Genomic DNA, 23,266 nt, shown 5'->3' on the forward strand with positions numbered 1-23,266 from the left:
TGGACGCAGATGACGGTCACGCTGTGTTTGCTGTAGATTCCCGGCTGTGAAGCATTCCTGAAAGTACACAATAAAGTATTTTTAAAGTTCTTCATGCTGTTTTATTGTTATTATTTCCATTATTGGGAAGGTTTAAGTTACTGTAGTGAAGCTACTTAAGCCCAGCTGTTGGGATCTTATAGTTTCTAATCAAATGGATCTTTAGTCTTCTCATTTCCGTAAATGAAAGGATACTATCAAAGTTGTAATCAGTATTTTACACTAATGCAGCGTTCTGTCGTTGGTAATGCAGCATGGAAATTCATTCCCACGTCGTCCCACGTACCCCATGTTGAAACAGGGGTAAATTTATCTCCAACAACTATTGTGGCTACCTTTGAAAGGTGCATGTTTAAAGTAAAATAAAAGTTAAGTTTAGAGAAAAGTCACCTGGAGAAAAGGCTTTAATGCTTCATCGAACCATATAAACATTCATTTTATTTTAAAAATAAATAATCTTTTGTTAATTGTTCCAAAGCCTGCTTTTTTCTTCATTGTCGATTCAAAATTCATTAAAAGAAATATTACAAGAAACATAATTAAAACTGATTTAATTTAAAGAATAAACTTTCTTTTGGAAACTCTAAAATCTCCAAAAATCAGGTTATGTTAGAAGTGGAAACTATGTACGAAACAAATGAAATCAAATAATAATAAATAATTGATAATTTGCATTGAGAGACTATGAGTAAGAGTGTGGTTTGTGGTTATGTGGTTTGTTTTCACCAATCTGATCATTAATGTTGCTGCTCAATGGAACAAACACACCCAACAAAGATGATTTTTGGTAACATGTGTCAACTATCCCATCAGCAGCACAACTGATCACACACACACATACACTGTTGTTTTTGTTTAAGGTCAGTTGGCTTTATGACAGACTGAAAAAGGCTTGGGAATTATTAGTTCAAGCATGTGATGCTGCGATCCTGTGTGCTTTGTGGATGGATAGACTTGCAACAATGTGAGTGTGAGATCACTACAAGATCACATGTTCTCTTAGAGGGCGGCCCCAATAGGGCTGAGTGAGAAGGGAGAGAAGAGGAGACCCAGTCTGGTGGGAGAGAGGTGGAGGTTTATGTGGTAGCAGGGAGGGCTGAAACACACTCTTTCCTTCAGCTTCTAACCAGGAGTTTTTCCACTGGAAGTAGTGTTCACCATGAGGATCACCTGTGCATCGATGCTCCTGCTGCAGCTTATCACGGCATCTTTATCCCAGTTTCCTCGTCCATGTGCCAACTCAGAGGGACTGAGGACCAAAGAGTGTTGTCCTGTGTGGGATGGTGACAGCTCAGCCTGTGGTGCCTTGTCAGGTCGTGGGTTTTGCACTGATGTTGAGGTTTCAGATGAGCCCCACGGGCCCCAGTATCCACACACTGGGATAGATGACAGGGAACGCTGGCCCCTAGCTTTCTTTAACCGGACGTGCCATTGTACTGGAAACTATGGAGGCTTTGACTGTGGTGAATGTAAGTTTGGTTACTGGGGTTCAAACTGTGCTGAATACAGGGAGTTGGTGAGGAGGAACATCCTCACTCTGTCAACAGCCGAGCAGCAGAAATTCATCTCTTACCTCAACCTGGCCAAGAGCACCATAAGTGCTGCCTATGTGATCTCTACAGCCACAAGAGCAGAGATGGGTGAGAACGGGGAGAGGCCCATGTTCTCAGACATCAACACCTACGACCTGTTTGTTTGGATGCATTACTACGTGTCTCGGGATGCATTCCTGGGAGGTCCAGGGAACGTATGGACAGACATTGACTTTGCTCACGAATCTGCAGCCTTTCTGCCATGGCATCGCGTTTACCTCCTCCACTGGGAGAATGAGATCAGGAAGCTGACCAGAGATTCCAACTTCACCATCCCATATTGGGACTGGAGGGATGCCCAGACCTGTGATGTGTGCACGGATGCTTTGATGGGAGGACGCAGCCCCTTTAATCCAAACCTTATCAGCCCTGCCTCTGTCTTCTCTGCGTGGAGGGTAATGATACTGTGATGTGTGTTTGAGTGAGGTAGCAAATTCTAATTGTGTGTCACTGAAAATCATTCCCCAAACAATTATTCCTCAAACACCTCTCTTATTCCCTTATTATTGTGAAATATTTCTACTTTTAATTTTGGTTCAATCCCAGAGACATAGAGATTTATCTTCAGATCTCTCGGAAACAAACTCACCTTGTCTTATTTATGGGTACCAGCATCTCGTTTCCTTATTTCTGTCTGCAGGTGATCTGCACCCAGCCGGAAGACTACAACAATAGAGAGGTCCTGTGTAACACCACTGGGGAGGGTCCACTTTTGCGTAACCCTGGCAATCATGACCCAAACCGCGTGCATCGACTCCCTACAACAGCAGATGTCGAATCTGTCATAAACCTCCCTGAATATGAAACTGATTCTATGGATCGTTTTGCAAACAGGAGCTTTAGAAATGCAGTAGAAGGTACACATGTGCACATGGCGTTAATACCTATTCTTCTACTTTAGAATTGCAAATTCTCAGTCTAATCTGTACAGGAATGCATTTTAGTGGATTTTCCACAGAAATGGGCCCTTATTAGTGTAACTGTCTGCGCATTTGTTTAGAAGTGGCTGGTATTATTGCCCCAAAAGTTCCAGCATGCTCTTTCCTCTTGCAGGTTTTGCAGATCCAGAGACCGGCATGTCCGTGCTGGGCCAGAGCACCATGCACAATGCTCTGCATGTCTTCATGAACGGCTCCATGTCATCAGTGCAGGGCTCAGCCAATGACCCGATATTCCTTCTTCACCATGCTTTCATTGACAGGTTCCTGCTGAAAAGAAGAAAAATTAAAGTTGATTATGAAAAACAACTCTGTTGTATCTTTGTTGTGGGCCTGATTCCTTTTCTTCGTCACATATGCAGCATCTATGAGCGCTGGCTCAGGACTCACCAGCCTCCCAGGAGCAGCTACCCACGTGCCAATGCCCCCATCGGCCACAACGACAGATACTACATGGTGCCATTCATGCCTCTCTACAGAAATGGCGACTACTTCCTGTCCGACAAGGCTCTTGGTTATGAATATGCCTACTTGTTGGATCCTGGTCAGTACACCGATGCTCATGTTCCCACCATGATTCAGCAATTCTTCATCAACTCTTTCTCTTATTTGCCTGCAGGCCAAAGGTTTGTTCAGGAGTTCCTGACCCCCTATCTTCAGCAGGCACAGGACATTTGGCCATGGCTCCTCGGGGCTGGGATCCTTGGCGGCCTGGTTGCCACAGTTATTGGCGTTCTTACTGTTTTGTTGAGAAGAAAGTTGAAGCAAAACCAGAGAAAGAGGAGAGCGTCGAGCTATGGGGAGAGACAGCCACTGTTGCAGAGCAGTTCTGAGGAAGGCTCCTCTTCATATCAGACTACTCTGTAACTGTCACACACCTGCACACCCACCTTACCAAAATGAAAGTTCCGATACAATACCTCTTTGTCAAGGATCCTTGATTTCCAGCATAGTTGTAAGTTATTTTCAGTTATAATAGAGATTCTAAGCAACTAATGCATTACCGAACGGTTTGGCAGGCCAGGATCCAGACGCAGAGTGCAAGCAAAAGGTTCTTTATTGGTACAATATCCAAGAAGATCAAACAAAGTAACAACTAAACTCGGGAAAAGTATCAACTGAAAGAGCGAACGAAAAATCACCATTCAAAATGGGAAAAAACCGACGGGAAAAAAACAACTGGTGACAAGGCACAGGAAAAAGCTCACAAAACTAGAGAACAATGAGGCGAAGAACGGGGGATCTGGGGGAGCTGGAGCTAAATGCGCGAACAAAAGCAACAATCCGGCACCGGAGGGAAAGAGGGGAGAGCTTAAGTAAACGCTGATTAGGACGTAACCAGCTGCAGGTGCGCTGGAGGCTCAGCGCTCTTCGGAGATCGGCCTGCCCCCGGATGCCATCCAGAAACCGAACCACGACATAAAGTCTAGAATACAACCAGAAATATTCTGTGTTCACTACAAGTTTGAAAGATCAGCAGGCTGCTACAATGTTCTAAAGCTTACTGTTCCTACACTACACAGGGAGAATGGGGGATATAATCTCTATGTATCTATAAAAGTTACACATTGCATTTTTGCCTGTAAAGTAAAAATGATCCTGATGAAAACATTCAAAAGTAGCATTGAACAGTTGTAACCACATACTTGAGTTTGCTACTGACTTGTGCAAGGACAAAGGTCACCATCCATTTTATTGAGAGATTCTCAGCTGTTATTAGTTTCTACAGGTTAAAGTGGCCCCACTCAACATGGATATAAATTTCAGGTAAGAAATTAGTGAAATCAGCTGTTTCTGGTTGTGAGCATTGTGCCTTTGCCTAAAGGAATGTTTAACTTGGTGAATTGAGCAGCCAGAATGGAACCGTGCAACCACATCACTAACCACTGATGGAGCCCTGATCCCACCAGATCCCAGAACACTGAAGCACAGGCAGAGACTTGAAGCCTGAACCAACAAAAGAAAGCTGCTCCACTTGGAGCCACATCTGGAAGAAGAAAGAATGTTTTAAGTTTTATGTTTCTACCACATCTGCTCGTTGGCAGGATGCTGATCTGCACACATAAAAACACTTTGGCAGAGTTTATTTGTCAAATTAACAGAATTCAACACACTCAAATTACATCACAAATGTACCAAAAACAGCAACATCATCAAGAGAACAAGTAAAAAGGGAAGAGCACCAACCATGTGAAATCTATAAAACTCATATAATAAAAAATTTATTTGTATTTGTAAATCAGGTCAGCGTACATCGTTGGTGGAAACAAGGCAGAAAATCTCAAAGGTTTTAAATCAGCTGACCACAAAATTTTATTTGCATTGAGTTAACATGGAGCAACAAATGAATTAGATGGACCTTTAAACAGCCATATGTATATGACCTTTAATCAAAACCTGTTGCTGATGCTGACTGGAACACACACACATGTAGAAACAAGATAGTGCAGACTGGGAATTAGGGAAAATTTCCCTCTCTAAGTGTCTTTGGTCAGTTTGTCATATTTCAGTTTGGTGTCAAGTATAAAATGAATTTGACATAAATTACTTTATATCACAGCTTCTAGAGTAACAATGTAATTTCAATTTATCTGGGTATCTGAAGCAATTGTGGCAGTGTTGCTCTGCTGCTGGTCAGCAGGGTTGATATAATTGTTCTAGTAGGTTTAAATATCAGCCACACACCCAGATTCACACTAACGTCACCAAGCATAACATTAGCAGTAACTGTAAATCTATCAACTGAAGGATTCCTTGTTGAACTCAAAGACTGTTTCAGAAGATTGGAATGAATTACAAAACCGGTGGAGGGTCCTGGAGATGGCTTTTGGTCCACAGCAGAAAACACCAATTCGCTTACTAAACACACAGACAGCGAGAGAGAGAGAGAGAGAGAGAGAGAGAGAGAGAGAGAGAGGAGAGAGAGAGAGAGGAGAGAGAGAGAGAGAGAGGAGAGAGAGAGAAGGGCAGCAAGGGAGATTAATTAAGGTGAGAATAATGCACCAATTCTAACTTTAGAACAGCACTCACTGTTTGTTGGTCTTTCCAAGTTCATTGAGCAGCAGCTTCCACCTCGGCCGACCGACCAGTAGCCTGGAAGTAAGTGGTCTGTACTTCGCAGACATATTCTGGGAAGGATAACAAAAATACTATAGTTTCCAATGGAACAGCTAGTACTAAAGCACTAATGATTTTAAATTCCTGATTTGATGTTGGAAATAGGGGCAACTAAAGTGCACACTAATACTAGCATCTAACAAAGCATGGTTGACACATACCTCCAGGCTGTCTGTCTGACTGACATAAAGCTTCATATTAAAGTAGTCTGGTCTGTTTTCTTGCCAGAGCTGCCACAAGCAATTGAATAGATTAGATTGGAAGACAAACAAATAGCCAGAGTTTATAGATTTAATGCATTTAATGCAAATGACTTTGATGCTGGAATATAAACATCAACATCTGCTGGGATGCAGACAGGCTGCATGTGATGTAAAGGTCCAGTTTGTGTTTAAAATTTGTATTCCTGATGGCCACAAGATGGCGGTATAACCTAAAGCATCTCTTCAAATGACGTTTGAAGTGTTCTGTTCAAGCTATTGATGACCTGAAGGTGGTGGTAATGACTTTGAATAAAGGGAAAGAACATAAAATAGCACAGATAAAAGGGATGACGATGCAGAGTTTTGAGAGGTTCCAGCCAGTGGACTGGGTCTGTACCTTATGGTGAACGGAGCACAGCAGCTCTGCAAACCAGTAGAAGGACTGGAGCTCACTACAGACCCACACAAAATACAGCCTCTGCAGCCTAAAGTGTGTCCAGCCTCGATCTCTGTATTTGGAGCAGCATTGTGGGAAAGATGGAAGTACAAAGATAAAAGACTCCAAACTGCTCACAATCAGCTTCGCTCTCAGGTGTGTCCCAGTTGTGTTACTCACAATAGAGTGTGTAGCATGCAGGCAAAAGGTGTGACTCCAATCCCTCCAGCAACACAAAGGCTGACATCGTAGTTGAACACATCTTCTGACGGACTGCCAAAGGGACCATCCACATAGATCCTGAATGTTTGAACAAGAGACAGGACGATTGGGCAGCTTTGGCCTTTGGATTACAGTTCCCAAAGTTTCCCTTAAATTGGTGTCCAGGCCCAGTTGTCTGAAATAATCTTTTATGAATGTCTTATCTCAATTTCTCTCAACATAATTATGTGAGTTTTCTTCTTTTATGGCTTCAAATTACAAGGCAAATTTAAATACCAAATAAAACATTTAACATAACTAAAACTGTTAACTAGAATCAGGAGAGGATTTTACTCAATTAACTTTTACCCAATTAACCATTCTGCAAATCTAAATAAGTGATTCAAATCATTGTTCTTGTTCTTCTTCTTATTGTTTTGTTGTTGTCATCATTGTTGTTATCATTATTGTCTTGTCTTCTCAGACTTTATCCGGAAGCAGGTCGCAGGGGCAGCAACTGAAGCAGAGATGCCCAGCCTTCTCTCTCCCCAGACACTTCCTCCAGCTCTTCCGGGAGTATTCCGAGCTACTCCCAGGCCAGCTGAGAGACATGGTCTCCCCATAATGACCTGGGTCTGCCTCGGGCCTCCTCCCTTTGGGACATGCCTGGAATACCTCCCTAGGGAGGGTGCTGGGAGGCATCTGAAACACACGCCCGAGCCACCTCAGCTGACTCCTCTCAATGCGAAGGAGTAGCGGCTGCATTTCACGCTCCTCTCAAATGACTGAGATTCTCACTCGATCTCCAGCCACCCTGCAGAGGAAATTCAACTCTGCCACTTGTATCTGCGATTTCACCCTTTTTTTCGCTACCCAAAGTTATAGTTATATAGCATCTTTTACAATCTAAATTGTTTCTTGGCGCTTTCCAGAATCCCAGGGCCTGGCCCACAACAAGCAACAGTGGCAAGGAAAAACTCCCCTTTAACAGGAAGAAACCTTGAGCAGGACCAGGCTCATGTAGGGGGACCTTCCTGCTGATGGCCAGCTGGGTAGATAGGGAGGAGAAGGGGGAGGAGAAGGGGCGAGGACAGGTAGAGGAGAGACAGGCCAGAGATCAGGGAAATAGATTAATTATAACAAAATGCTGGTGTAAAAGTTGGTTGGTTCAGCAGGGTCGGAGGTCAGCAGGTCAGCATACAGCTATAAAGGCGGCGATACCTGTAGATGCATACAGAGGGGGGGGGCAGCAGAGAAACTACACAAGAAATAACATCATCACTGATCTACTCGGTGAGGAGGAGAGGAGAGGAGAGGAGAGGAGAGGAGAGGAGAGGAGAGGAGAGGAGAGAGAGGAGAGGAGAGGAGAGGAGAGGAGAGGAGAGGAGAGGAGAGGAGAGGAGACCAAGACCCATTGGGGTGACAGAGGCCTGTCAGGTGATCATGTTTCTGGACCCCGGCAGCATCGGCCTATAGCAGCATAACTAAGATATTAACCTAATAATTAGACAACCCTCTAAGTATGATAATTTGTCTGTCAATGATAATAACTGGAACTACAGAATTAGTGACAATAAGCTTTTTCAAAAAGGATGGTTTTAGGTCTAAGCTTAAAAGTAGAGGTAGAGTCAGCCTCCTGTATCTAAACAGGGAGCTCGTTTCACAGCAGGGGGGCCTGATAGCAAAATTCTTCTCCAGGTAGGATGGAGTTAGGCCACAGAGGACCTTGTAGGTCAGAAGAAGAATTTTAAAAATGATTCTAAATTTAATGTGCAGCCAATGAAGAGACGCCAGTACAGGAGTAATGCGATCTCTTTTGTCGATACCTGTCCGAACTCTAGTTGCAGCATTTTGGATCACGTGGAGGCTTCTTAAAGAGTTGTTTGGACACCCTGATAATAAAGAATTACAATAGTCCAGCCTGGAAGTAACAAATGCATGGACTAACTTTTCAGCATCCTGTAGTTTCCTGATATTTGGGATGTTCCTCAGGTGTAAAAAAGGCACCTCTAGAGACTATTTTAATGTGTGACTTAACGGACAGATTTTGATCAAAAGTTACTCCAAGATTATTCACAGAGACACTAGATGCTAAGGAGATACCATCTAGAGTGATAATGTGATCGAATCTATCTGTGAGAGGTTCGGGACCAAACACCCTGACCTCAGTTTTTCCTGAGTTAAGGAGAAGGAAATTTGAAGACATCCAAGACTTTATGTCTTTAAGATAGGTCTGAAGCTTCACTAATTGCTCAGTCTCAGTTTCATGGATAGATATAGCTGAGTGTCATCAGCATAACAAAGAAGATTTATTCCATGTACAATACATTCCATGTGTTTATTGATTGGTCCAAGTACAGAACCTTGTGGAACTCCATGGCTAACAGCATAGCTAAGATGTTAACCTAATGATTAGACGACCCCCTAAGTATGATAATTTGTCTGTCTATGATAGTAACTGGAACTACAGAATTAGTAACAATAAGCTTTTTCAAAAAGGTAGGTTTTAAGTGTGATCTTAAAAGTAGAGATTGAGTCAGCCTCGCGTACCTGGACAGGGAGCTGGTTCCATAGCAGGGGGGCCTGGTAGCTAAATGCTCGGCCCCCCATTCTACCCCCAGAAACTCTGGGAACCACAAGTAGACCAGCATTCTGAGAGCGGAGAGGTCTATTGGGCTGGTAAGGTGTCACTAGCTCCTCCAGGTAGGATGGAGCTAGGCCTCTGATGACCTTGTAAAGTGATAATGTGATCTAATCTATCCCTGAGAGGTTCGGGACCAAACACCATGACCTCAGTTTTTCCTGAGTTAAGGAGGAGGAAATTTGAAGACATCCAGGTCTTTCAGACAGGTCTGAAGCTTCACTAACTTCTCTGTCTCCTCTGGTTTCATGGATAAATAAAGCTGAGTGTCATCAGCATAACAATGAAAATTTATCCCATGCTGCCGAATAATGTTTCCTAAGGGAAGCATGTACAAGGTGAAAAAGATTGGTCCAAGTATGGAACCTTGTGGAACTCCATGGCTAACCCTACTGTATGAAGAGGGAACACCATGGACATGAGCAAACTGGTATCTATCAGATAAATACGATCTAAACCAGTCTAGTGCTGTCCATTTAATCCCAATCATATGTTCCAATCTATGTAACAGGATTTTGTGATCAACTGTATCAAAAGCAGCACAAAGGTCCAGCAGAACCAGCATAGAAACCAGTCCATGAGCTGAAGCTATAAGAAGATCATTAGTAACTTTAATAAGTGCTGTTTCTGTGCTGTGGTGAGCTCTAAAGCCTGACTGAAACATCTCAAACAGGCTGTTCCTCTGCAGGTGCTCCAGTAACTGAGTCACCACAACCTTCTCTAGAATTTTAGAGATAAAAGGAAGGTTGATATTGGCCTATAATTTGCTAACACATCAGGATCCAGTGATGCTTTTTTAAGAAACAGTTTAATCACTGCCACCTTGTAGGCCCGGGGTACATAACCTGTCACTAAAGAACAACTGATCTGGTCAAGAAATTGGTAAAACTTCCTTCAACAAGTGTGTTGGGATGGGATCTAAAAGACACGTGGTGGACTCGGATTTCTGAATTAGTGAAGATGCCTCAGAAAAATATATAGGAGTGAAGAAGTTTAAGAAGTTTAAGGGCTTGTCGGAAACCCCAAATGTTCCCACAGTCAGCACATCTGGTGTTGGTCTAGCAGCTGTTGGCCTGATTAGCTTTTTCTCTGATAGCTAGAACTTTATCAGTGAAGAAGCTCATGAAGTCTTCACCACTAAGGGAAGAAGGGATACGTGGATCTAAAATGCTGTTATTCTTGGTAATTTGGCCACAGTGCTGAAAAGAAATCTGGGGTTGTTCTTGTTTTCTTCAATTAAAGCAGAAAAATAAGCTGTTCTATGGAGAGCCTTTTTGTAAACTACCAGACAGTCTTTCCAGGCTAAATAGTAGGTATCTATTTTACAAGAATACCACTTTCTTTCTAGTCTTTGCACTTTCTGCTTGAGGGTCTGAATGTGTGAGTTATACCAGGGGGCACAGGTCCTCTGATTTACTATTTTCTTTTTCATGGGGGTAACAGAATCAAGCGTGATTCTCAGTGTAGCTGCTGCACCTTCAGCAACAGAGTCGACCTTGGTAGGGCTAAGATTATAATGACTGATCCCTGGGGAAACACACGGGTGGTCCTGGGATCAGCACAGGGATCGTTTCCTTAAACTTAGCTATAGCATTATCTAAAAGACATCTGCTACAGTAAGACTGTGTTCTGAGCATTGAAGAATCCTTAATCATAAATGTAAAAGTGATCAAACAATGGTCTGACAGGAGTGGGTTCTGAGGGAGCACTGACACATGTTCTACCTCAACACCGTAAGTCAGAACTAGATCAAGAGTGGGCTTGAAGCTGAGTTGGTTGATTTATCTGTTGAAGGAAACCAACTGACTCCAGTAATTAAATGAAGCCATTTCTAAAGCTGTCATTTACCTCTACATGGACATTAAAGTCTCCGATAATAATGACTTTACCTGTTCTGAGGACCAAGTTAGATAAGAAGTCAGAGAAATCAGACAGGAACTCTGAATGTGGCCCAGCAGGGGGCTGATATACAACTACAAACAAAAGTGGCTTTTCTGTCTTCCAGTTCAGATGGGTGATGCCAAGAGTCAGGCTTTCAAATGAACTGGAGCCATGTTTTGGTCTAGGATTAATTAATAACTTGGAGTGATAGATTGCTGCCACTCCCCCTCCTCGACCAGTAACACGAGGAATATGATAATTAAGATGGGTAGGAGGAGTAGATTCATTTAAGCTAACATACTTCTCATCCTGAAGCCAGGTCTCAGTAAGACAAAATAAATCAATGTGATAATCAGCTGTCAGGTCGTGCACTAACAGGGATTTACATAAAAGAGATCTAATATTTAACAGTCTGCATTTAATTGTGCTGTTAGTGTATTCTATTTGTGCTTTGGTATAAATTTGAAAGATTATGGAGATTGACTGCTCCCTTGCTCTGTGCTTGGTGAACTTTTAATCGAGGAACAGAGACTACCTCTGTAGTGTTAAATATGTTATTGTTGGTGGATGAGGGTTCCATGGAAACAGCAGAGAGGTGAGACTACAACTCTGCATCCTGGTCTGGACCCTGGTTTGCCAGGTTATTTTGGGTCTAATAAAATTGGCCAAGTTCCTAGAAATAAGAGAGGCACCATCCCAGGTTGGATGGACACTGTCCCTCCTAATCAGACCAGGTTTTCCCCAAAAACTGTTCCAATCATCTACAAAGGTATCACCGCCTTCAGAGCTGCATACTGACCTCCGACCCCGCTGACCCACTCAACTTGACTCTACCGGAAGCTTACTTTACTTAATATAATGTATTTCTGTATGTATTCTCTATGATCTATGCCTATTCTCTACCTCTCCTCTCCTGTCCTCTCCTACCTATTCTATCCTCTGCCTGTCCTCCCCCCTTCTCCTCTCTCTTTCTGCCGGCCATCACCCAGAGGGTCCCCCTACATGAGCCTGGTCCTGCTCAAAGTTTCTTCTTGTTAGAGGGGAGTTTTTCCTTGCCACTGTTGCTTGTTTGGGGTTAGGCCCTGGGATTCTGTAAAGCGCCTAGAAACAATTTAGATTGTAAGACGCTATATAAATAAAGATAATAAAGATAATAAAGACTGACTGACTGACTGACTGACTGACTGACTGACTGACTGACTGACTGACTGACTGACTGATTGATTGATTGATTGATTGATTGATTGATTGATTGATTGATTGAAAGGACACTTGGTTTTTCGGGGCACCACCGTGACAGCCAGCGACGAAGCGACGACATGCGACTAAACATTTCATCGCTGGCCAGATTGGAGAGGGGACCAGAGAATGCTACAGAGTCCAACATCGTTTTTGCATAATCACCGACTCTATGTTAATTTTGGTGACCTGCGACTGACAAAGCCGGGTGTTGTTTGCTCCGACGTGAATAATAACTTTACTAAATTTACGTTTACTTCTCGCCAGCAGCTTTAGATTGGCTTATATGTCGCCCGCTCTGCCCCCCGGAATGCACCTAACTATGGTCGCTGGTCGGTTTCACGTAGTGCAAAACAGAGTCGCCAATTTCCAGAGTCGGTTTCTTAGTGGGTGTGTCGCCGAGTGGAGAAAAACGGTTACCCACAGGAACCGGGTAAACTGCACTTTATGCACCTATTCCCTTCAATAAAGGAGGCAGAAGAATAACTAAACATCTCACACACTGAACAGACAGAGGGTGAGACACCAGGTGAAATAGATGATGAGGCCATGCTAGGTAGAATCGCGGATCAAAAAAGTCCTGGTGACAGACGTGAGTCCTGTATTTATTTCATTTGAGTTATTTATTTGAGTTGTTGTTGCAAGTAACTAGAATTGCACGAGTATTTAAATTTTTAAATAAAATTAATCCAACAAACACAGTGTACAGTGCACCAACGAACTCTCTTGAGAAAACAGGAAATGATGCAATACGTTACCCAACGGATGTCCAAATGAAAATCTCTCACTGAGAGTAGGAGTGTCGACTGACTGGTAAATAGAGAGCTCCCCCTTTTAACTAAACTCTTTCTTAACCATAACGGTCCGGTTCACCAATCACATAACTGCAGAGGCTGCAGCGATTTGCCTGTCAAACACATGCTCCATCTTTTCCTCACTTGAACCACCGAGATACTTGAACTTGAGGCAGGATTTCACCACCATCCTGGAGAAGGCAAATCACCCTTTTCCAGTCAAGAACCATGGTCTCAGATTTGGGGATGCTAATTTTCATCCTAGCTGCTTTGCACTCGGCATCAAACCATCCCAGTACGTGCTGGAGGTTCTGGTTTGAAGAGATTAGATTCTGTGGTTGCCAAACTGGACTCTCTCCGGCCCCTGGCTATGCCTAGAAATTCTGTCCATAAAGATTACTGTCAGAACAGAATCGGTGACAAAGGACAGCCCTGTCGAAGTCCACCACGCACCAGAAACAGGTCTGACTTACTGCCGGCAATGTGAGCCAAGCTCCTGCTCCAATGGTACAGAGACCGAATGGCCCTTAGCAGGGGGCCAACGGACCCCATACTTGTGGAGCACCCCCATAGGATACCGTGAGGGACACGGTTGAATGCCTTTTCTAGATCAACAAAATACACATTGACTGGTTAGGCAAACTTCCATGAACCAGGAAGCACCCTGTGGAGGGTATAGAGCTGGTCCCACATCCACCTGAACAACTATCAGCTGAATTCTCCTCTTCAGTACCTTGGTGTACTCCTTCCCAGGGAGGCTGAGAAGTGTGATGCCCATATAGTTGGAACTTACCTCTGGTCCCCCTTTTTTAAAAAGAGGTACTGCCACCCTGGTTTGCCACTGTTCCCAACTGCCACACAATGTTGCAGAGGCGTGTCAGCCAAGACAGCCATACAACATCAATAAAACCGAGGTACTCAGGGTGGATCTTATCCCCCCCGATGCCTTGCCACTGAGAAACTTACTAAGTACCTCGGTGACTTTGGCTTGGGTGATGACAGAGTTCTCCTCAGAGTCCCCAGCCTCTATTTCCTCAGTGGAAGGTGTGTTGATGGGATTGAGGAGCTCCCAACTCATACTGTAAACAATGTTAGTGGCGCATGCGTTCCTAAGGCAATAGACGGTTTTCCAGAATTTTTTCGAGGGTAGTCATTCTCCGTGGCTTCCCCGGATTCCTCCCAGACTCAAGTTTTTGCCTCAGCCAGCGCTGAAGCTCTCTTGGCCTGCCAGTACCCATTAAGTATTTGGGATCATGATGGCATCGCTTACTTTCGGTGGCCATCGCCGGATTCAGGGTTTTCTGCCACAACTGGCATCAGAGACTTGGCGTCCACACCTCCAAATTGCCGCGTCAGCAATGGAGTCAATAATTCTTCAAATTTATCATCAAATTTAACAGAAATACCTGAAATTATTTAAACAATCATAGCATCTAAAAAAAGCCATTGTTTTAACAGACTAAATTAAATTTGCTGCTGGTTTGGAGTACTGGCCTGTCCTCCCAAACTCTGTGACAAACAGAGCAGGAAGTGCCTCAGGTCAGAGGTTGTGAGGCCAAAACCACTGACCTCTTTGTGATCCTGAGCATTTATAGCAGGGGTGGGGAACCCTTTTCATATCGAGGGCCATTTCAATTTTTATAAAGTCCTCCGAGGGCCATACTATTATGAACACATACCTAGGGATGCAAAAAAAAAAGACAAAAAAAAAGTCTATAATTACTGTGTTACTAAGTCTCATGATTGCTGCATTTGAGTTTGAATTATTTATTTAGCACACATGCATATAAAAATCACCAAAAAAATAGAATAAAATGACTAGTAAAATATGTTTTCATGATCATACAAAACAATAAAAAGAGGTGCAGAGTTGAGGCAAGAGACCCGTAAGGGCCTGTTCGAGGCCTCTACTCACAAAAACTGCAATACAACAAGATAATCAAGAAAATAAATGAAAAAGAAAGAAAGATAAAGACAATAACAACAACAACAACTAGAAAGCACTCGGAGAGCGCAGACCTCCGCCAAGCGCAACAATTCCTGGCATATTGTGATTTCCACCATAAATATTAGTCCCACATATACTTTGACTACATATTTAGATTCCTTGACCATAAAAACATACCGTTAGCCACTGGAATCATAACAATATATGTCTTAGTTCAATAGTTATTCACGAAAAAAAATTCACGCTTTGAAACAATTTTACTTTGTACGGCGCGAGCGCCTCAGCGGCGGCTACGAGGCACGTTCACGAACTCTCCTTCGGCGTGAGGTTTCAGCTTCGTGGCTATTAATTCACTCACCACAAAACTTGCACGCGTAATATTCTCTGTCGGTACATGGTCGTGTGAAAGCTGCTTGTTGAGCCTCCAAACTCCGGCGAAGAGCGTTAATTTTATCCAAACTCATCTGTCCTTTCAACTTGTCGAGTTTAGCGTGTTTCGCTAAGCATTTTTCGTCCGTGTCAATCAGTCCAGCCCACTACGTACATCACATGCTGTGTTCACTGACCCTGACCTTGACTCGGACATAACATAACCGTCTGTTTTATCTCAGAAAACGGGAAAATATTTCCTCGTTACGAAAGAAATTTCAGGATACGAAAGGCAAAAATACGCTACCGCTGCTACTCGCAGCTCGCGGAGTTTAACGAACGGTCCCACTGTATAAGTGCACATATAAAATATAAAAATCTTATTGCGTTGCGGGCCGGTAGAAATGGTCTCGTAGGCCGTATACGGCCCGGAGGCCGGAGGTTCCCCACCCGATTTATAGGAAATCGTGTCAACAGTATCTCACGTAGACACACACACATACTCTCACACACACACACACACACACACACACACACACACACACACACACACACACAGAGTATAAAACCTCACTTGGGATATTTCCTGTGTTGCACCATGGGAAGGGTCTTCATGTCTGTCCTTGATCCAGTAAGCAACAGCTGTGTAAAGCGCTCTGGCATGAGAGAATGAAGAGGAGGTCACACGGTCCAACCACAGAGGTGACCTTCAAACTTCCATTAAGGTTCTTGAATAGTTCACTTTGACTCACTTTTACGCCTCCTCATTTTTTACATGTGCTCTCACGCTCTCTCTCTCTCACACACATACACACACATACACACACATACACACACACACACACGCACACACACACACACACAGCTTCACAGGTGTGTTTTGTTTTCCTCTCAGTTCCAACACCCCCACCCCAACATTTTCACATATGTGCATGACTCTGTGCTCTGTCCCATATGTTTAGGGTAAGGAGCTGGGGAATTCTTCCATCTATAAAAGTCCTTATAGAGATAGAAATACAAGTGTGTGTGTGTGTGTGTGTGTGTGTGTGTGTGTGTGTGTGTGTGTGTGTGTGTGTGTGTGTGTGTGTGCCCACCTGTCCAGTCTCCCACAATTCTTAGATGGATGCTGAAAGTTTTCTTGTTCTCTGTTGGACACTGCAAGAGGTTGGAGAGCAGCCAGTGGGCCAAGGTGGAGCAATACATACAGTAGATACACACACATGCACAGAGTTGTACACATTACACACAGGAACACACTTTAGCTAATACAAAGTTTTTTTGAGCTAAACATTTTTATATACTATCATATACACAGTTACTTTAGAAGTGAGCACATATCCAAGTGAGGGAAGCAGAATAAACTGTAAGAAGTGAATGTAGCAATATGTACACACACAAACACACACACACAAACAGAGGAGGCTTCCTGTTGGCAGAGGTTGTTACTAGCCTCAAAGTTCTGTTGGCTCTGTGTTGGTTCTCTCTCAGCTTATCACCTGAGGCTGAGAACATGGACAAACCAGCTGTCAATCAAGAGGATGCGATTCAAGAAAGACAAAGAAGTCTGAGAGTCCTTTGAGACCTGCGAGGGTCACTGTCAGAGCGACTGTCAAAACTTGTATGTGTGTGTGTGTGTGTGTGTCTGCGTGTGTGTGTGTGCACGTGTGCCTTGACTCATGAGTGAGAAATGAATCGTGTAAAATCTTACTGTTGTTAATGTGAAGGGATGGTTCTCAAATGAAGAAACAGCTGGACAGTTAAGAAGAATATACTGAAAAACACATGGGGGTGGGGGAGAGATGAGAGAGTAAGAAGCATGTGGAGAATTAGTTAAGAGGCCATCAGTTAGCTAGAAACACTAAAAAAAAACTCATTTAAGGTGAAGACTGATGCTCCCCCCATTAATACCTGACCAGGCCGAGCTGCAAACTTATTCTTCAGCATCTGCAACTCAATGACATTGCATGGGTGCCTGATGACTGTTACAATGGTCACAGGGTCACAGCTCCGGATGTAGCGGAAGAAACGTTCGGCGCAGTAAAGACAAAGAGGACCAGACAACCAAATCCAAGTCTACAAAGGATAAACGAATAAGGAGGAACTGAATGACACAACCTTTTTTCTGCCAGCTTCTCCTTATTGCTCATCCAGGCCACAGGGTGCTGGATGCTATCACAGCGGATGCACAGCATTCAGCCACATCGGTTCCCCCATCATACTATTAAGATTCGGGAGGAACAGAAAATTTCCTCGGGAAAACCCACAGAACGGTGACGGCATTAGTCAGCCGCCCATTTATTAGCATGTAAGGGTAGTCCAAACATATCTAAAATACATATATAAGTGAAAGATTATACTTCATTTAATTGTTAGCTCAAAAACAGAATGTCTCTGTGATTTCCTCTTATTTTCCAAATTTACTTCACATAATGAAGGCAGTGTTTGTTGCATTGGAATGTTGATAAGGATTTTATGGTTGTGATTTATTGCTTAATGACCACATGCAAACATGTCATCACTTGTGCTGGAAGCAACACACATGTATGTCAGAATCCTATAAATGCCAGACGTCTAAATGCCAATGTAGAGACAACATCCATAATTAAGGCAAAAAGTTAGGTGAAGAGAAAAAGAGAGGAGACATACCTGAGGGTAGTGTCCCTGGAAGTGAGCCTCCTCTGTGCAGCGCCTCTCTTCATTGTCAGCTTTTTCCATCTCCTTGGCCTGTGGGTCCATGTTGCTCTGATTGGCTGTGAGACAGCCTGGAGGATGGGCTTCTATATTTGTCTGATACTTCAGAACTCCTCTAGAAAACAATCAAAAAGCTGGAACATCCACACTAAAATGTCATGTATAAAATCTACGAAAGGTAAACAATACAAACAAATAGATTCAGAATTCCGAGGCTTGAAACCTACCCAACCATGTGCACCATCAGGACAATATAGAAGACAATGAAGAGGTTGTGTGTGTACCAGAAGATCTCATAGTTGAATGACCTGTTAGCAAAAACACTTCATTAGAAAAAGAATGGATCCGATGCAGGGAAGACAATCGAGTCATCTGGGTGCTGCAGGGTTTTCTGTCATTATTGTGTGTACGCCCCTGCTTTTGTCTGCTGACTTTCTGTTTTATTTTGAAAGCTAACTGTCCTCTTGTTCCAGGACACTTGCTCTTCCCTCTTGTGTCAACCTGCCTGATTGTCCTCCCTGATTGTCTCCAGCTGTCCCCCACTGTCTTCATGTGTACTGTATATGTAGTACACGTCTACCCTAATCCTGTGCCAGAGTGCTAGTTCTTCAGTCATTCTCAAGTGCATTCCAGTCATTTTTGCACTCCAGCTGTTCTTCCAAAGCCTTGGTCTCTGCCCCTGTAGCAGGTTTTAAAGAATACAACATCAGCTTTCCAACAAGCATGCTAACTGTGCTAGCAAGCAAGAAACAATGTGGCTTTCTGTACCGTTGTGAAATAAATGTGTTTGTAGATTAATTAGCATAATAACCTTGCATATCCCTGCTGCCTAGTAAGGGCAAAGGTTTTACATGCCATTTACATTAGTGGGCATGAACACTCCATCCATCCTGCTCCTTGTCTGGCCATCCTGTCAAAAACGTTTGCCCACCACTGGCCAAGCTGCAATAGCCGAATCTTTCCCCTGCCTCGACTTTCATCTCATCACTCCAAACACTCACTATTATCTGCACCCTTACGTCTGTCTTCAGCCTACTGGTCTGCGTAATGACAAAGCTTCAACTGGAACACTTAAGCAGCCCCTGTGGCCTTCATCCTACTCATTTGGAGAAGTGCTTCTCATCCTCCTACAGTTAACAAAAAATTGTATGAAGGAACCAACATATGTCCAAACCAAGAGATGAAAATATTACTTTACAGGCACAAAGTCTTGGAGCAACTTAATGAAGTTTAAAACAATATACAGCCATAGAAAATATTGATGGAAGTCTGAGTGGAAGTGTGAGACCTACCGCACACAGTTGGAGGAGGACATTAGCATCAGGAAAAGTATGAGAACCAACACTATTCCAGTGACTCCTGGGACTGAACAGAGGCAGATTAAAGTTAAAGGACACGTGTGACAACATTTGCGAACTGTAATATTGCTACACACTTCAATTTTCAAAGAGAAGCCTCGGACAGTTCCTATATCACTAATAGGTGACTCAATAACCCTTTCACTTGTTCATTCTTCCATATAAAATGTAGGAAACAGAAATGAATCTCACTCGTGGTCAAGATGATCCATTTGGGGTCCTGGAAAAAAGCAGGAAATATGTAGTCAACAGATTTTACCAACTGCCTGAACGTGAAGTCCTAAGTAAAAGATGAATGGCTTCATGAGCCTCACCTCTCCTCTGTATCGAGCCACATTCAGAGAAGGAAATTCTTCTGAGTAACTTGTGCTGAAGTTAGCAGCATTGGCCAGGTGGGCTGACACATGTATAGCTACACAAGAGAAAAGGTTGCATGTCTGTGGACATCCATCATCATATGTCCCAATGTCAGTGAATATAGGGTCCAAACGAGCCGAGTGCTCAGTTGGACCTCCTCTTATAGGACAGATGGATGTCAGATAAAGTGTTGAGCCAAGCTGTGCCTCATTCATCCCTTCGCTCATCATCAAGTTACCTGATGAATGGAGACATTAATGGAGATAATTACCAGAAAAGATGCAAATGGCGAGACCACAGGCCACATGGAAGGTCTTGTACTTGTCGAGCATTCTACGCGTCTTTCTACTTGATACCTGCGTAAATTAGCATGTCATCATTTAGCACTGCAGTTAACAGATTAGCAGCATCAAAATCAACATTATTCTACATCTGACTTTGTCAACTTAGCTTCTGACAGAAGTTCTCTTACTGTGTGTGTTCCTCTGATGAACTTGAGCAGGGAGCGACACATCGGCAACAAGACCAAGCTGCAGTTTAGATTCAACACAGACGCAGATGCCCTGCTGATGCACAGCCCCAGCTACAACATCACATCATAACGCTTAGTGGTCATGTTTTTTAGTATGAATAAGGATATACAATCTTTATACCGGTAATATAAAGACACTTGTTTTTTTACCGATGTTTTTTTAATCTTAGCCAAAGACACATCAGCTGAATGTGTGTGCAGCGTGTAAAAGAAATGGAATTTCTTATTTTACATTATATAAAGATGATCAACGTAGTTGTGTCTCCTTTGTCACAGACAAGTTTTTATCACCCCTTGAGTTCATCACTTACTGATCTACTTTTGTACACTAAAGACTTCATTATTAATTGATAACTAACCTAATAAATAACATCCATTTCTCACCTGCCAGGTTAGGTTGATGGGATATATTGCTAGGTTAGCACCCACTGGTTGTTACACAGTACTTTTTACAGTGAATTATGGAATACATTGAGCGTGGTGAATAGGGGGCCGCGATCCTCACTTAACATAGAGACACATCTACATAATGCCATTCACCCAAGTTGGAGCATTATATCAGGAATAGATGCTGATTTTGCCTTCAGACCATAAAAGATCATGTGGCATCCAGAAACATTCAGGCAAAGTACAGACACCTTGATTTGCTTTATGTTATTGTTCAATAGATTTTTGTCTCTACAAATGTGCCAGGCTACTTCACTGTACAGCACATGACTCACTATAGGAGAAAAGACGCCACTCTCTTTTACGTCCAGACCCATTCTGACACCACACTGGTCGGCAGTCTAGTATCATCTAGTCACATTCATCAAGGGGGAAAATGGACAAGCTAGCAGCAGGACTAATTTACCTTTGTATATGCTGCTGGTTTCCTTCAGATCCAGTCAACATCAAGTGTGAAGGAATCATATCCATTTAAACCAAAGCAAATACAAACTGTTGGATTTGTCTACCACAGAAAGTAGCAGGAGAGGATAACCCACAATTACCAACAAATAAGCATGTGTGGCAGAAACCAGGACCATACACACGGCAAACTCTGAGAAAATGGCTCAGGACACATTTATTCAACATAAGCTTGCAAAGAAAAGAGATTGGGCAGCAAAACCATGAGCAGCAGAGCTGATCATTCTCTAGATCCCCACACCCACAACACTGTTTACTGTTTATTCCTCTGTGTCCCCAGACTAAACAGGATGGAAGCTTTATTTGTCTCTGTTTTTTAAACTGATGACATTGTCATCAATTTCACAAAAGGACCAAAAGTGTGTGTGACCGTTATCAAACCTCTGCATTCCTAAATACCTCAGACTGTAAAGATCAAATAAAAGTTAAGAAAAAAAACTTTAGAGCAAGAAAGATGTTTAGATTTGAGGATAAACAGTTCAAACAAACTTGCCTCCAACTAGAAATCTGAACAGGATGAGCTAATTAATACCAAACCACAGCAGGAGTTTTTAGTCTAGAATTTCTGACAAATTTGTATGATTATCAAGATGAAATTTGGCTGTCAGCACCCACACATGCTCATCTCAGCATGAGTGCACATTTGCCCATGTGAATACAAACACTACACACATCCACACTGATCGCCTATTCCAGAGCATTCCACATACATTTCAATCAGTAAAGATCAAAGCAGCAGGTAAGTGCAACATCTCCACATATACAACACTTTGCAAGGCCTCATCAAAAATGTAATAAACATTGGGGCACCACACACACACACACACACACACACAGATGAGATTATATAATCTAATTAGTGGAGAAAGAAGAGAATGGCTCCTGACCAATCAACTCTGGCAGGAGAAGCAGCAACAGCTGAAGCACCAGAAACAGGAACAAAGAAGTAAAACCAGCTGGGTAGGTGGGGAGAGAAGGTGGCCCTCGTCCCCGAGCAGCATCACATCCTTTCGGATTTTAGGCTTCCTGTCGGGCCAACGCACCACAAATATGCCTGACTGAAAGTGGCTGAGTTCAAGCTCATTTGTTGTTTCAACTGAGATGTTGCTCTGTGTTTGACTGTTTTCTATGGTGCAGACACCTGCTGGTAACTGACGGCATCAGAGATCTAAATTAGTTATTTGCTAGAAAGTCAAAAGCCAAAGCTTGTGAGCTTGAGTGACCACATGAACGTGTGCGTCAGGTCTTACCCCAAGCATCTTGTACAGGTAGTAATATTGTTCTCCGGATGAGAACAGGAGGAAGGTGTTGAGGAACATCCAGGTGTTGACCCCCAGCCACAGCATCTGCAACACACAGTGTCGACTCCAGTCTGATCTGCACTTCATCTTGATCCCGTTCACAAAACAAGTTTCTCTTCCGAAACGTAAGAAAATGCGCATAAGATTTGCAGATTTACATTAAACCCGTAACAAAATGTAAATCATTAGTTATATTTATGAGCAAGAAGTCAGACTTGACAGTTTCTTCACTTGTTTCCTTTATATCGTAGCCACAGATGAGGATAAGAAGACGGTGGTAAAATTCATTCTCGAACGGAAGAAACTTATCGAACTTTTTCCCACCAGGACTAAGAACTTTCCTCCCTCGTTGGCGATCCAGCTGCGCACCGACATGATGCCTCTTCAACAGCTGATCATACTTCCTTCAGGAAATCCTTTGTCTCCGTCTCTGTCTGTGTCTTCCTTGCCTCCGGTCGGTTCCAGCTGCTCCCAGACCGGTGTCTGCTGCGTCCTCTGCGCTGTCTCGCTGTTCTTGTCCGTAGCCCCCGAATAATCACATTGAAACACATTAGATTTCAGCTTATTTTACTTAAACTCTGGACGTCATATCGTAGCATATTAGTTTAGGGAAATCAATGTAACAAAGCTACAAACTGGAGAACAATGGAAAATACTGCACCACAAGGGGCGCTGTAAATATATTGCAACCCAGTCATTAACAGTGTAATAACAGAGCGT

The 23,266-nt window shown here is 43.1% G+C and overlaps 2 protein-coding genes across 10 annotated transcripts; one reads left to right on the forward strand and one right to left on the reverse strand.

The window, feature by feature from the left end:
* The first annotated feature begins 891 nt into the window (after positions 1 to 891).
* On the forward strand, positions 892 to 3,488 carry tyr (tyrosinase). Its single transcript, XM_057050652.1, has 5 exons — positions 892 to 2,026; positions 2,272 to 2,488; positions 2,685 to 2,832; positions 2,932 to 3,113; positions 3,189 to 3,488. The coding sequence occupies exons 1-5, from the start codon at positions 1,199 to 1,201 to the stop codon at positions 3,434 to 3,436; spliced, it is 1,623 nt and encodes a 540-aa protein (XP_056906632.1). The 5' UTR covers positions 892 to 1,198; the 3' UTR covers positions 3,437 to 3,488.
* Positions 3,489 to 3,608: 120 nt separating this feature from the next.
* On the reverse strand, positions 3,609 to 23,011 carry LOC130535550 (NADPH oxidase 4). Of its 9 annotated transcripts, none has more exons than XM_057050647.1 (20): positions 22,871 to 23,011; positions 22,496 to 22,591; positions 20,277 to 20,387; positions 20,076 to 20,160; positions 19,762 to 19,859; positions 19,640 to 19,667; positions 19,382 to 19,454; positions 18,317 to 18,397; positions 18,045 to 18,204; positions 17,307 to 17,471; positions 17,107 to 17,169; positions 16,493 to 16,553; positions 15,973 to 16,054; positions 6,506 to 6,625; positions 6,287 to 6,398; positions 5,848 to 5,916; positions 5,600 to 5,697; positions 5,372 to 5,428; positions 4,454 to 4,556; positions 3,609 to 3,995 (listed from the first exon to the last, which is right to left on the reverse strand). In XM_057050647.1, exons 1-20 carry the CDS (start codon positions 22,919 to 22,921, stop codon positions 3,897 to 3,899), a joined length of 1,812 nt encoding a protein of 603 aa, XP_056906627.1. In that variant the 5' UTR covers positions 22,922 to 23,011; the 3' UTR covers positions 3,609 to 3,896. The 9 variants fall into 9 exon arrangements, with proteins under 9 accessions (XP_056906627.1, XP_056906628.1, XP_056906623.1 ...); XM_057050648.1 differs by having other exon boundaries at positions 5,367 to 5,428; XM_057050643.1 differs by having other exon boundaries at positions 3,609 to 4,556.
* Positions 23,012 to 23,266: the final 255 nt, after the last annotated feature.

Source organism: Takifugu flavidus, chromosome 12 (assembly GCF_003711565.1).
Source record: "Takifugu flavidus isolate HTHZ2018 chromosome 12, ASM371156v2, whole genome shotgun sequence".
NCBI lineage: Eukaryota > Metazoa > Chordata > Actinopteri > Tetraodontiformes > Tetraodontidae > Takifugu > Takifugu flavidus.